Raw genomic sequence first — 14,806 nt, 5'->3', positions numbered from 1 at the left:
GAGTGACAGCGCGCGCGTGAAAAGCCTCTGTCCTTGTTTCTAAGAGGACTTACTCCGCAGTCACTCCAGGCAGCAAGACCGGCGAGCATCTCCCATGACATCTTAATGAAATATGACTGAGCTTCACTCCTTGACTGGATTAATGCCTATGTAACCGTTCATTTTGCTCTCCCTCCCTTATCTGTGTCCAAGTTTAAAGCCTATTCTGTGGTCATGGGGTCTATAATGTCATTTTTGCCTAGGCTAAAGGTCTAAAGCGGATACCAAGTGGATCTATGTTCCTTACAGACAAAAGAAACAGCGCAGGGAAATTAGTGGAAGTTTGAGATAAGGGAGGATGCGGGCGACGTGTTGGTGTGCCGTCTTTCTCCTCACTCCGGCTGTCTACCTGGTAAGAGTCTCTCTTTCTTTTCTTTTCTTCTCTTCTTTTTTTAACCTGTTACTATAGTCTAGAATATGCTCATGAAATTGTGGCACTTTGGAACGACAGCAATGCTGCGATGCTTTACACTTTATAATTATGCTTTCCAGGTTATAAAAAAACTTATGCCCTAATTTTTTGTAATATAGAGACTTTTAACCGCATCTGCGTTGCAAATCGTGTATGAAATAGCCTACTTCAAACTGTGCTCTCAGAGCTTACTAAATCAAAATATGTGTTTCTATATATTTTGCTATTTTAGTTATTATTTCTAAAAGCGCGTCTCATGCGGACAAAACCTTCCTCTGTTTCTGGTCTCGACATCCAGTTGCGAGAGTTGTGTTTCAGTGTTCGGCCTCACGGGGGCGCCAAAACAAATGAAAACCCCCTGCGCGAATGAAGCAGCAGTGACAGTCCTGCACCCTGATGATGAGAGTCTCTTTGATTTCCACCACTCAATCCACACTCAAGCCATGTCTGCAACAAATTACATTTTACACTCTGACTAATCACTTTATTGAAAATAAATCAAGAAAAAAGAAAATAGACTACGACTTCTAATTAACTTACCGTGACCACATAATTCAATTTGATGAAATGGCAAATTAGCATACATTTTAAATATTCAAATAGATGAAAATCGCAGAAGGTCAATTGTATGCTTTACGTTTTACTATTGGATTTGTTTAATAATGTGAGAATGTTTTTTTTTTAATTGGATAAAAGTGAATTTTTTTTTTTCAAACTATGCCTATAATTAACATTAATATAGTCACGATGAAAAATTAGTTTTTTTCACATTTGAAGAGTTTTAGAGATGCCGTGCGCGCGCACACACACTGAAATAAGAAAAATGAACGTTTTTAACTATTTAAATTAAGGACATATTGTAATGTTTGCGTTTACACCTGAAACATGTTTTAAAAATGATTTTACCTGTACGAGATCCTGCTCTGATTTAAGCAAATTTATTCGACTAAATGGCCAGCGTAACACAAAAGAATGATTCGTGGCTTAAATCGTTTTTTAATAATAAATTAACTGTAATTTTTTCACATAAACTCCTCGTAATTTCCTCCAACTTTCCTCCTGGTCAGTGTACTTTAAATTTGAGTCATTTTAAAGTTGGAGACCTGAATCTCAATCTCATGTGTCCAGCTATTACATTGCAGTTAGAGTTTTAACAAAATGCATGTCATTTTAATTTAATTTTAATTTAATTTGTCTGAATGTTTGATTGATTGATTTATTCATTATAAACATGCCCCAGGCGTGTTTGAAGGGCGCGTTTATATTTCATTATTGTCAAACTGTGTCCATTCACCGATGAAATGACAGTAGATCGTCTCCATGTGTTTTTGGTTATACTCGCTCGCGTATTGTATATTATAGAGGCCAAAACACACTGGATTTTCTGAAGAGTGTGTCCCCTCGTGTTCATAAGGCAGTTCAGGACCACGGACAGCGCAGTCCGACCTCTGCCAAACACTCTGCTTTATATATCTACTTGCATATCTTATACATCTTCAATTTTATTTGATTCACTTTAGATATTGAGCACTATCTCTGAGTGGTTGGTACAGGATACCACATCAGTAATGTTTAGGTTTTCATTATGTCTTCAAAACATACAGACCACACACATACGGTAATATTTGTCTATAGTGTTCATACAGACCACGCGCGTTTTCTGTGTGCGAGAATGGCGCAATGGTTTCATCACCATTTTACCCATCTGAAATCGTTCAGTTGTCCTATTATATTACGAATTATGAAAATAATTATCTGAAACGTCAGACATAATCATTGGATGACCGGAATGTGACCGTTAATGAGAAGATTGAAGCCCGTGGCTAGGCCTGTCCGCACCTTCGAGTGCTAGAGTTGAACTTGGCTGCTGTATTTCATGTTTAAGCCTCTTGTGTGTGTCAGCTCGTCCTGACCCTGATAACAGCGGAGCGCGTGCATGAGGGGACGAGCAGCTGTACGACACAATTAAACAAACGCGTCTTCTTATGTAGCCTATCGCACATTTCATTTATTAAGCTAGTATTTTTCGCTATGCTTCAGATTTTTTTTTTCTTTGTAAAAAAGAACAAATAATCATTTGTTTATTGCACGGTAAAATAAATGAATGTATTCACGGTAAAAGGGAAAAAAGTTTGCTGTATACTAGAGAACTTTATCGAAGAATATACATATTTTAAAGTTATTAGCTGTGTACAGGTGCGTTTTAAAAAGTAAAATCCATTACAATCATTTTTCTACTCTACTGGTAATAATAAAGATGGACATACTGTATAAGGTCACGTGATAACAGCAATAGCACAGTGTGCCCATTCTGCCCAACACAAACATGAAACTACAAACACGACCCTAAAATAATGCAAAGGATATGAACCACATAATCCACTCCAGTGTGCATAACTGAGAACAACAAGAAGAAACTGTTTTTAAATAGCATTCAAAAAATGACATTACAAGGACTCCTGTACTACTTCTGCAAATAAGGTAATTCGTATTTATTTTACTACTTTTAAAAATAAGAAACTGCAGTAAAATTGCATTTATTTTCCTGAACATACAGTACATGGTAAAGTAACTTGCATGCAGTTAATTAATGAACCGGTTTTTGGTTTAGCATTTTTACATTAATATTTTTTTTAGATTACATAACTTAAGTGTAGTTTACAAGTTGATTAGGACCGTCTGATACATTGATCCAATTTTTACCATCTGGCATTGCAATTGAGCTGCATATATATATATATATATATATATATATATATATATATATATATATATATATATATATATATATATATAAATAATGCCACATTGCCTAAAGAAGATGCAGCTTTTGGAAACTACACGCATGAATCATCCAGACGTGCTCTTCTAAGCACACTTTACGTTTCCAGGACAACTGCATATAAACAATATGCTCTGGAACTATATGGATGCACAGATTCATTATCCTCACAAGCCACACAGATGTACCTTATTATTAATACACTTGAGGATGGAACGGTCCTCGGTCTGCTCGGCTGTTTTTAACCCCGATGAGTGTGTTGCTCGGCCAGCTACCGCACATCCACTCCATTTAAGACTCCAGTGGAAAGATATATGCTCAAGGTCTGAACTAACCCTCTTGTGTCTAATGATTGGCGGAGAGATGGTGTGAAATGGTTCAAGTAAAAATCATCAGCCCTTAGTCCATTAAACCTCACCTACGCTTCAGAAACCACCCGTAAGTCACCTGACCCGGGTCCCAACGGAGACATTTTGACATGCTGGCTGTCAGTCTCTTTAAATGAGTTCAACACAAATGCCCTTTAATCACCCTCTCGAGGTCCTTAAATTAATAAGAACTTAAGTGATACAATCAATATTGCCCTGTTATGATAAAACATAGGTCAGCAATTGACTGAAGCGGCGACCTGTCCCGTTAAAATTGGGTTCTCGGTTGAATCTGAAATAATGTTTGTCTGTTTTCATATATATATTTTTGTCAATGTTTCCCCTTCAGGATAGGCTTTGATTTTGGGTGGTGATTTAGTGTCAATGAAGTGTGTTAAGGCTGAGTGATGTTAAGCTCTGAAGAGATGAAGAGGAGTGGTGGGGTCTGTGAGAGAGAGAGAGAGCGAGAGAGAGAGAGGGAGAGAGAGAGAGAGAGAGAGAGAGAGAGAGAGAGAGAGAGAGAGAGAGAGAGAGCCCAGGGCTGTATAGTTAGTGTGCAAAGCAATGTAATCTGCCCTCCTCCCATGGCGCACACACACTCATATCCGCTGTTTAATAGACTTGTGTTCACATCAGTGCCACAGTCCATTTATCCCAACTCTATGAGTTTCATGAAGTGCCTCCGTATTGCAGTTAAGGACATCTGCATTATGTTAATGCACGTCTGTAGGTAAATGGTACCATCAGCAGTTCTGCACCAGATAATTGGAGAAACAGGATTTTCGGAAGACTTTGTGCAGTAATCACGGCTGAGATGAGCCGAACATGCCACCAAATGCAGCAAACGCTGGATCCTTGACCCCTTTTGGGACACCTGACCTTTGACCCTTGAGAGAGATGCTGAGCTTTGGTGTGTGTGTGTGTGTGTGTGTGTGTGTGTGTGTGTGTGTGTGTGTGTGTGTGTGTGTGTGTGTGTGTGTGTGTGTGTGTGTGTGTGTGTGTGTGTGTGTGTGTGTGTGTGTGTGTGTGTGTGTGTGTGTGTGTGTGTGTGTGTGTGTGTGTGTGTGTGTGTGTGTGTGTGTGTGTGTGTGCGGGCTGATAGCAGCGTGGGGCCAGTGAATGATGTAGTGTCTTGATGTAGTGGGATTGACTTCTGAAGGTGACCTTAATTCAGCAAGTGGCTTACACCTATGCCAAGGACGTTGCTCTCAGCCCAATGCTTTCTAACAACAAGCACCACAACACAAACTATACATCTTATTGACTATGATGAGCTCGCTTTTTAATGTGAATGAAAGGAAAAGCTTATCAGAATGACTTCTTAGAGGGCCAAGAGTAAGTTGAAACTGTACTGTAGAGGAAGCTGTTTTATTGTTTTTGAAGCATAATTGACCTTGTTTATACAGGTTGTTAGTCTAGAAGTAGTATACTGTACATATAGTATATACATGATTTCAATATCAATTATATATTTTAAATTCATAAATTGGAATTTAAATTCAGTTGGTCACTACATAAAGTAAGTTGAATTGGGATTTAAATGCATTCTGGGAAATTATATATATATATATATATATATATATATATATATATATATATATATATATATATATATATATATATATATTAGGGCTGCACAACGATTGATTGTGATTAATTCATTATTTTGTATATATAATTACAAACACATATATGTATATATTTAAGGATTTATATACATATACATTTCATATTTTATATTTTATTTAAAATATGAAAATGTATATATACAGTATACATGCAAATATTTCTTAAATATATACATGTGTGTATGTATATATATATATATATATATATATATACACAAAATAATATATATACAAAAGAAATATACACAGTACACACACATATATTATGTAAACACAAACATAATATTGGATTACATATGGAAATGTGACATAATATTTTATTTTGGATGCTATTAATCACGATTAATCCTTGCACAGCCCTAATATATATATACAGGTGAAACTCGAAAAATGTGAATATCGTGCAAAAGTTAATTTATTTCAGTAATTCAACTTAAAAGGTGAAACTAATATATTATATAGACTCAAAACCCCAAATTCAAAATTAGAATATTGTGAAAAGGTTTTCATAGCTATAAGCCATAATCATCAAAATGATAAATAAAGGCTTGAAATATCTCACTTTGCATGTAATGAGTCTATATAATATATTAGTTTCACCTTTTAAGTTGAATTACTGAAATAAATGAACTTTTGCACGATATTCAAATTTTTCGAGTTTCACCTGTATGTATACATATATAAATATCTGTGGCTCATGGAGAAAAGTGACTCCATTGGACAAAGCATAACAGTGTAACCAATCACTTTATAGCCTTGACGTCATTGAATTTAAAGAGTCAGTGTTTGCGGATACATAATAATGAATGTGAAGTGCCTAAATGTCACAACATTGTCTGTGAATTCTCTTATACTAAACCAGCATTTTTTTTTTTATTAAAAAAGTAATGTTTAATAGCAAATATGTTCATTGATTGAATCACGAGATTGATTATTTGATCATCTATTTCCTCACAAAAGCAGTTTATTTAGCATTCTCCAGCTCCATTAACCATGTTCACGTTTTTCTCAAAGCAAAAGTTAATTATCATTAGTATGCTCTTCGTTTGCCCACAGACGTGTCCTTTAAGTGTCCATCCTGACCTGTGTATGGCCCTGCACGGGCTTTCCCACATTTCATTTTTAAACTAGCTCCTCTTCTGACCCTCCACACACGTACACTCAGTGTCAAGCTAAGGACACATCACGGGGTGGAGACAGGACAAGGTTGCTTTGATTTATTACCACGGTCTCCATTCTTCTTTCCACAAACCGCTCCTGAATTTCAGTCACCTACACAGGTCAGAGGTCAGCATTGAACTCAACCCCGAGAATGGCAATGGATCTGGAAAATTATACCCCAGACTGACCTGAACCTCAACGGGGCTATTTTTCCCGTCTCACTATATATAGAAGCATCCTCCCCAATCGCATCCCCGGCGGAGCGGTGTGGTCTGGTGAAAGAAACATGTCTAACTACTCCATGCAAAGCCTGCGGAGAGGCAGGCAGGACCAGATAACCCCCGCCTTACCTCCCGTCTATCTTAAAATGCTGTGGGACTCTGAAGTTTCTTTCATGCATTAAAGAGGCTGGAATTAGAGAGATGAAAGAGGAAATCTCTGAACCATAAACGTCAGTCAGACAACAATAGACGTGGATTACAAGGAAAACACTCCCAGACTGTTTGGATGCACGTCTGCAGTCGTTTCTCAAAGAAACGAGAACAGATTCGTAGTTGCGCCGCTGAATTGAAGCATGGCGAGAGCTGTTCATGTATTATATATAAACGCATGTTGAGTCTGTCTGGTGGCTGTTTTATGGACAGAGATGCAGGAAGCCGTAGACAGTCTCTTTCTCCTCCCGTTATTGCATATCGGATAATAAAATGACCGTTTTTGTTGTAAGAAGACAACCTGTACTCATTATCTATAGTTGCTTCAATGGACAATTACTGTCTTTTAAAGGAATTACCTGTCTTTGCCTATAGGTGGAGCACTGTCACTTGTTCAAGATGCTTTTGTGTATATAATGAGTGCAGATGTTGCAAATAATGAGCATTTTATTGACATATTCGGGGGTTTGTGTTGGTTTTTTCATGTTATCGCATGATATTTGCTGCATTTCTCCTCAGATTTGCTCCTAGCTGTTCCACTTGGTGAGGAAGTTGAATGCAGGCATCAGAATATTTACTATTAAAATAATAATAATAAAAAAAACTTTGCAATCTAGTAAGATATGAATATGCCATCAGTACTTGCAAATTGCTGCCCTATTGTTGGCTTGATTCTTATATTGCTCTCCTCATTTGTAAGTTGATGTAGATAAAAGCGTCTGCTAAATGATTAAATGTAATGCATCAAATCATCATGTTAGAATGATTTCTGAAGGATAATGCAACACTGAAGACTGGAGTAATGATGCTTCAGCTTTGCCATGACAGGAGTAAATTACATTTTCAAATAGATGAAATTGAAAATAGTTTTTTAAAACTGTGTTTTTGATCAAATAAATGCAGCCTTGATCAGCATAAGAAAATGAAGAAAAAAAAACAGTATACTTCTTAAACCACTGAATGTCCACATCCAAGTATCTATTCGGACTGTTTGAATGATCCAATTTATCCTAATTTATGTTCAACGCAGTAAACACAACCTGTCTGCACAATCACAATCTACATGTGTACAGCTTAGGCTGAATGCAGGAGATTTAGCCATGGTGGACTTGGACATTACAGTTTCTTATGTCGTCTTTGTGCAATTAATAAAGTTAATTAGCTGGCATGTGGATAGAAATAAATCCCATAAACTCGACACAAAGCTACTCTCTGTGTCCGGTTCAGCTGCTCTGCATTAGGTGGCTCACCACTCCACTGTGTGTGTGTGTGTGTGTGTGTGTGTGTGTGTGTGTGTGTGTGTGTGTGTGTGTGTGTGTGTGTGTGTGTGTGCGTGTGTGCGTGTGTGCGTGTGTGCGTGTGTGCGTGTGTGCGTGTGTGCGCGTGTGTGTCAAGTTTATTTTACAGGGCCAGAGTTACATTTCTTCCCTCAGAATCAGTTTTACTTATCTTGAGGCGATCAGTCAATAAGTAATACTTTTTTTTTTACACGTCACTCCTGTAGAATTAGATGGAGAGTGAAAGTTAGAAAAAAAGAAGCTAGATGAGATGGCATGCGTGTGGCAAGTGCATGAGGACGCTTCATGACTGCTAACCAGAGGAACAGACCAATCGGAGCGCTTATCACTCCTCATGCAGTGAATGACAGTATTGCATTACATGGCTGGGGCCGGCTGGATTTCACTTCTATTGATTTTCAGAATCACAATTATTCCTCAGCCTGTGTGGGCATGCAGCCAACGCGAGGTGTCGAGAAAAATCATTGGAAGGAAAAAAGGAGGACATGCTGAAGATTTTGAGCATGGAAGCAGTACAGTAGATTGAGGGACCGATGTCTCTTGACTGACAGTTTCCGACCCGTGTCAATAAGCTGAGATTCATTCTGAGATTCATTAGCATCATCTGTTTTTAAGGAAGAATAATCCACTTTATTCAATTTTATTGTCTTAATCTCCATCCTCATCACTTTTTCACTCTGCTACTTTCATCCTACTGGCTGTTCTGTTCTGTGTGTGTGTGTGTGTGTGTGTGTGTGTGTGTGTGTGTGTGTGTGTGTGTGTGTGTGTGTAGATGGCAATATCTGAAATCTTTGTCCTTGTTGGGTGTATAGATGTTTTTTTGCATATGTTTTCTGTGATGGGTAGGTTTAGGGATAGGGGATTGGATAAATAGTTTGAACAGTATAAAAATCATAATTTCCCAATAAAACAATGTTTGTTTGTTTGCTTGATTATGTATTTATTAACAATGGTTCAAATGTATTATTATTATTATGCATATCCTTATTATTATTATTATTATTATTATTATATCCTACTAATTATTATTTAATCACATTTTTTTTCTTATTATTTTCAGAATGGTTTAATGTATTTATTAACATTTGTTGTTGCTGATGTTAATAATTAGTATTATGTACTTTTATCATTAATATTATTATATTATATGATTTACTTATTTTTATTTTTAAAAAAGGCCCAACTTTACAAATTCACAAGTAATTAAAACATGAAAAACTAAAGGAAGAAAACAATGGCAATCAGTGAATGAATATGACTGTTTATTTGCTATCAACACCTTTTATTCAGCTTATTTTTTACTACGCAGTTTTCTGATTCTGACTTTCTCTAGTTTTCTTTCCTTACGATCCAACACACCTTGCTGATCTGTAAAGATTCACCTTTAATTCTCACGCCTCGAATCCTTGCGTCGTAATTACACAGAGAAAAATCCTTGTGATGAATTGACATGTGAGAGTGTCATTCATGTCAAAGTATTTCCCCTGGTTTTGTGAAGCTGATAGCGGTGCATGTGATAGAGACTGAAGGGTGGACGAATTATGGCGAGGTGATGGATGTGCTCTGTTCTCCCAGAGCAGCCGGAACACCACCGATCTGTCAGCTCTCAAAAGCCATTACTTAAAACATTAGCCTGGCCCATAGCAGCAGCCACTCAGCCACAGACAGACAGGTGAGCACCATTCTCCTTACGCTGCTCCTGTGGGACGTGTGTGTGTGTGTGTGTGTGTGTGTGTGTGTGTCCTGACTGACAGCACCGCTCACACCTGAACGGGCAGCGTGTTATGATATGTGTTACTCCTTTGTCTCGGCTAAATTTCGTTCAGTGTCATTCAATTCTATTCAGTTTGATTTAATTTGATTCTACTGGAAAAGGCATTATTCCTTCAGATGTAGATGACGGTAGTCTCTGTTGTTTCTCTGACAGGGTTTCGAGACCACATGGTGTGATGCGAAATCAAATTTCAGACAGTTGTTTAAATTAGTTTTGGGTTCATTTGAGGCTCAGTGACTATTTCAATTCTCTTTGCATTGTTTTAGGACTCGTAGTTTTCTGAAATATAGCCGAAAAATAGACAATAAATGTTTCAAATCCAGTTAGAAGAAACGGTTATATACATTTTAGGGGATCAAGGGATCATTTTATAAATTAAGTTTTAATAAATTATTCAAGGGTCTTTAAAAAAAATATATATATATATATATTTTAATTACATTAATTTTTTTATTGAACAGCTTGTAAACAATTTATCACCAGAATAAACAAATAAAATAAAAACTATTAAAGGGGCTAAATGTAAGAAATTACATGTAGGCCTATTCAATGTGTGAACAGTTTGTAACAAATCAAGAAATGAGGTTGTCTCTCAGCCATAGACTGATTTTTATGTGAAGAACTCTGGATATTTTTTCCAGGAAAATCAAAAGGTGTGACGTTTATCCCGAGAGACTCTCTTTCGTTCTCTACAGGCCTGTACAAATACCCACACTTGCAGTCTTTGCCACTTGACAGTACATGCAAGCAACAGGAGGTGTGTGTACAAGACTGTCCCAGGTCTTAAAATTGCTAAAGCTCAGTGCCCTTAACACACACTAAACCCACACTATCTAAGTGAACGTGGTAACACTTTAGTTTAGGGTCCAATTCTCACCATTAACTAGTTGCTATTCATATTACTAGGAAGCTGTTTATTAGTACTTATAAAGCACATATTAATGCCTTATTCTGTAATCCCATATTCTACATTCTCAATCCCAATACCTAAATTTAACAACTTATTTAACATCTTACTAACTATTAAAAAACAGTAATTAGGAGTTTATTGAGGCAAAAGTCAGTTAATGGTTAGTTAATAGTGGGAATTGGACCTTAATCTAAAGTGTGACCGGTGAATGTGATTTCACCAAGTACACTTTTTTTTTTTTTTTTATCCTGGAACAAAATTCCAATCAACCAATCAGATTGAGGGACAAGTTTAAAGTTTATGTCAAGTTTAGGCTTACAATCAGGGTTAGGTGCTTCTACATCAGTGTTGTTCAACTATAATTTCCCTCTGATTTTAGGCATAAGTTAGGTAGGGTTTAGGGTTTGAGGGTAGAGAATAGAGATAGGACAACATCTGAGAGGAATGTTGTTCCAGGATCAACAAATTATGATGACTCAGGAACATGTCTTGGCTAGAATCATGGTAACCCTAAGCATATCCCATCATGCATCATGTTCAGGAACTTGCATGCCATTAAATTGCGAGATGCCAAGGAGAATATTTCACCAGAAGTTAAATTAATTCGATATTTCATATAATATGGTAGCAAAACACAAAGTGTTGCACATTTTATTGGTGCAAAGATGAGTGTGTGTATTTTGTACAGCTTTGTATTTTGCAACTGCATTTTATCACTTATCTGTTACATAGAGATTACTGAACAGACATTTACTGTAGAAGTTTATTTTAAAATGCAAGTGTAACAGACGTAGGCCAGTAAGAGCTTTGCGTTTAAACCTCACTCCCCTGGCCTCAAGAAGTGCGCTAGCGAATGATGCTAGAGGCTGCGGTCTTTTGCTTCCTTGTTTGCGCGGCCGCCTCCTACACCGGAGACTCTGGTTCGAGTCCCGCTCGGAGTGGCTTGAATTGGACCGGTTACACACATTCAAAAATCAAAAATCAAAATAAAGCTCTGTAAGGACTTGCATTTTTATAACACTGTAACCGTGTCCCACCAGGTAATCAAAAGTTCTACACACACTTGCAGTTTTCACACCCACTTGGGCCAAATACAGGAAATAAACACACACACACACACACACACATGTATATATATATAGTAGAGGATAGAAACATCGTTAGGTCTGTATAAAAATAGAAGTCAATGGGATGTGTGTGTATGCGCGTGTGTGTATGTGCGCGTGCGTGTGTGTGTGTGTGTGTGCATGGCTCTGTAAGATAAATAAATGTGTTTGCACGTTTAACTATAACATGGACATTACAAATGGACATTTATTTTCTTTTTTTAACTCCAAATTATTTCAAATTTCCAAATATGTTTGATCATAAATGCAGGTATAAGCTTATAGACAAACATGAAATACACTGAGAAGCTGATGATAGGAAATGGAGAACGCCACACTCTACGTGTCTGAGTATCTTCAGGGCTTTACTTTGATGTGTTATTAGTCTGTGAAAGTGCATTAGAGCAACGGGACAGTTAGTCTCAGCAAGTAATACATAGTAATCAGAGCAGTGGATAACCCAGAAGGAGGTTTCTGAAATTAGTCTCATAATCTCCACTTGAGACACACACACACACACACATACACACACTTCCTTCAAAAAATATCCCAAGAGCTTGTAAAAATGTAGCAATCACCATGCAGGGAGCAACTCGAACTACAGCAATAAAAATATGTCTGGTTTTACCTTATGTTAAGATAGGAGAAAGAAACGTTATGTTCTTATCTGGTATGCTTTTAGAAAAAAAACTCATTTCTATTTCACATCATCTTTATATAATTCAACTGTCATGTTCTGTGAGGTTGCGTCTCCTCAATATATTAAAATGCTGCTATAATGTGTTGCATCATCTGGATCCGAGGCTTAGTTTACATACAATAGTTTACCCCAAAATTTTTATTTTGTAATTATTTACTCACTTTCATGTCGTTCCAAACCTGTATGACTTTCAACTGAGGAACACAAAATAATATTACAAGTTTCAACTTGTGTCCATGCATTCAAAGTCAACAGGTTCCAAAACAACATTAGGCCCTATTGACTTATATGAAAAAAGGCAGACATGTATATTATTATTATTACTATTATTTTAAAGTCTGTTTTTTCCAGTCAGTTAAATAAATGGTGAATGATGAGGGTGAAAACAAATATTGAAATGATTTTTATTTTTTGGGTCAACTGTCCCTTGAAATGCACAATCTGGTTGAAGCTGTATGTTCCCACTGTGAGGATTGGGGGTCACCTGCTAAGTGCTATTAAGGACATGTACAAAATTTGTCTATGGAGAATAACATTTCCTGTTGGGAGAAAAGAAGACTAGGCATTGACCCTCCCTGTGAAATTGTCAGAAATGATAGCAGCGCGTGGCGAAACCATTTAAGGTTAAATCTAGCATACAAAATCCACTTTCATTTGTAATGCTGCTGCTCTCCTGCACCAGCGCAAAAGCAAGTCATTTTGAATTAATCTTTTCTGCTTCCTCTCTCTCCTGCATTCCCAATCACACACACACATGCATGCACACAATCTCTCGCTTTCTCCTCATCCATCTGTTTGTGTTTGTGTGTGTGTGAGAGAGAGAGAGAGAGAACATGAATCCCAGAAACACAACTCTAAATATCCCAGCTATTATGGATTCCTCACCCTGTGGTGCATGATGGGAATTCTGTGTTTCCAGCACATCCCATCAAGTGTAGTCACGTCATTATTTGATGTACTTACTATAGAGTTACGGTTTGGTTTAGGGTTAGTTACTTGTAATTATGCTTAATTTACTGTAAGTAATAACGTGTAACTATGTCACCTAAACTAATCTCTCTTGTTGAGTATGATTGTAAAAATTCCTAAACTTTCTTTCTTTCTTTCTTTCTTTCTTTCTTTCTTTCTTTCTTTCTTTCTTTCTTTCTTTCTTTCTTTTTTTCTGAACAGTGTGAACTTTCTTAATAGACAATACTGTGAACTCTCAAAATGAAATATAAATGAATATACATATTATTAATTATTTTACATATATGAATTATGTAATTACTTATATTATATTATATTAGGTCACACTTTAGTTTAGGGTCCAATTTTCACCATTAACTAACTATTAACTGACTTTTTCCTCAATAAACGTATTAATAGTTAGTAAGGTAGTTGTTAAGTTTAGGTATTGGAATTAAGAATGTAGAATATGGTATTATGGTATATGGTATATGTGGTATATGGTATATGGAATAGACTAGTTCCCTGTGTTTTGTTTCTGAGATTTGAACCTTTGCATTTCAGTTTCATTTAAATTCTTCTTACATTCAAATTTGAATGGGAATTTCTAAAAATTTCTGAATGGCGTACAACCCTGGATGCCAATCTCAAAACTTACACAAAAGGCAAAAGGTAACGCATCAATAAGCTGTTAATTCCTTTCAAGTTTCCTTTCAGAAAAAGATGTGATGCAGCTGTGCATGAAATGTATGTGAACGATATTCAGGAGTTTGTGTATGCGTAGATGTGTGTGTGTAGTTAGTGTAGCCCGCAGCCTCTCATGTGTCTTGGATTTCAGGACGCTTCGTTTTTCATGCTCTCTATGTCAATGAACACGAGCTCATATGCAGTCAGGTACTCTAGAGTCTGTCTTCACGCTGTTGGAAATGAACTTTAGGCTGTGCTCTTTTTAAAGAAGTGCAATCGGGCAACATGCCTTGAATGGAAACCAATTTGGTGAAGGGTAATTGAAGGGAAGTGATAAGCTCAGCTGTCTCAGGATTCATTCCTAAATTTCATTAGCAAGTGTTTTTTTTGTTTGTTTTTTGGAAGGGGGAGGGGGGTATTGCTAAATATTTATCACTAATGGCTTTATAGATTATTTGCTTCTCTTTAACAAAGCACCTTGTATATTTGCTTTTACCCCCAGTCCTTCTTTTATAGGATGAATTAAATATGCATCTTTCCGGAGAGCATTCGCTCTCATCTC

The 14,806-nt window shown here is 36.8% G+C and overlaps 1 protein-coding gene across 1 annotated transcript in view; it reads left to right on the top strand.

Annotated features, from left to right (window-relative positions):
• The window catches only part of nxph1 (neurexophilin 1), a 28,815-nt gene continuing 14,009 nt past the window's right edge, over positions 1-14,806 (top strand). Inside the window, exon 1 of the mRNA XM_079591287.1 lies at positions 1-391. Within this exon, the coding sequence (XP_079447413.1) occupies positions 338-391 (54 nt within the window). The 5' untranslated portion in view covers positions 1-337. The remainder of the gene's footprint in view (positions 392-14,806) is intronic.

The sequence above is a fragment of the Phoxinus phoxinus genome, assembly GCF_949152265.1.
Source record: "Phoxinus phoxinus genome assembly, chromosome: 19".
In the NCBI taxonomy this organism is placed as follows: Eukaryota; Metazoa; Chordata; class Actinopteri; order Cypriniformes; family Leuciscidae; genus Phoxinus; species Phoxinus phoxinus.
Note: the sequence above shows the minus strand (reverse complement) of the source record. Positions and strands in the feature narration are given on the sequence as shown.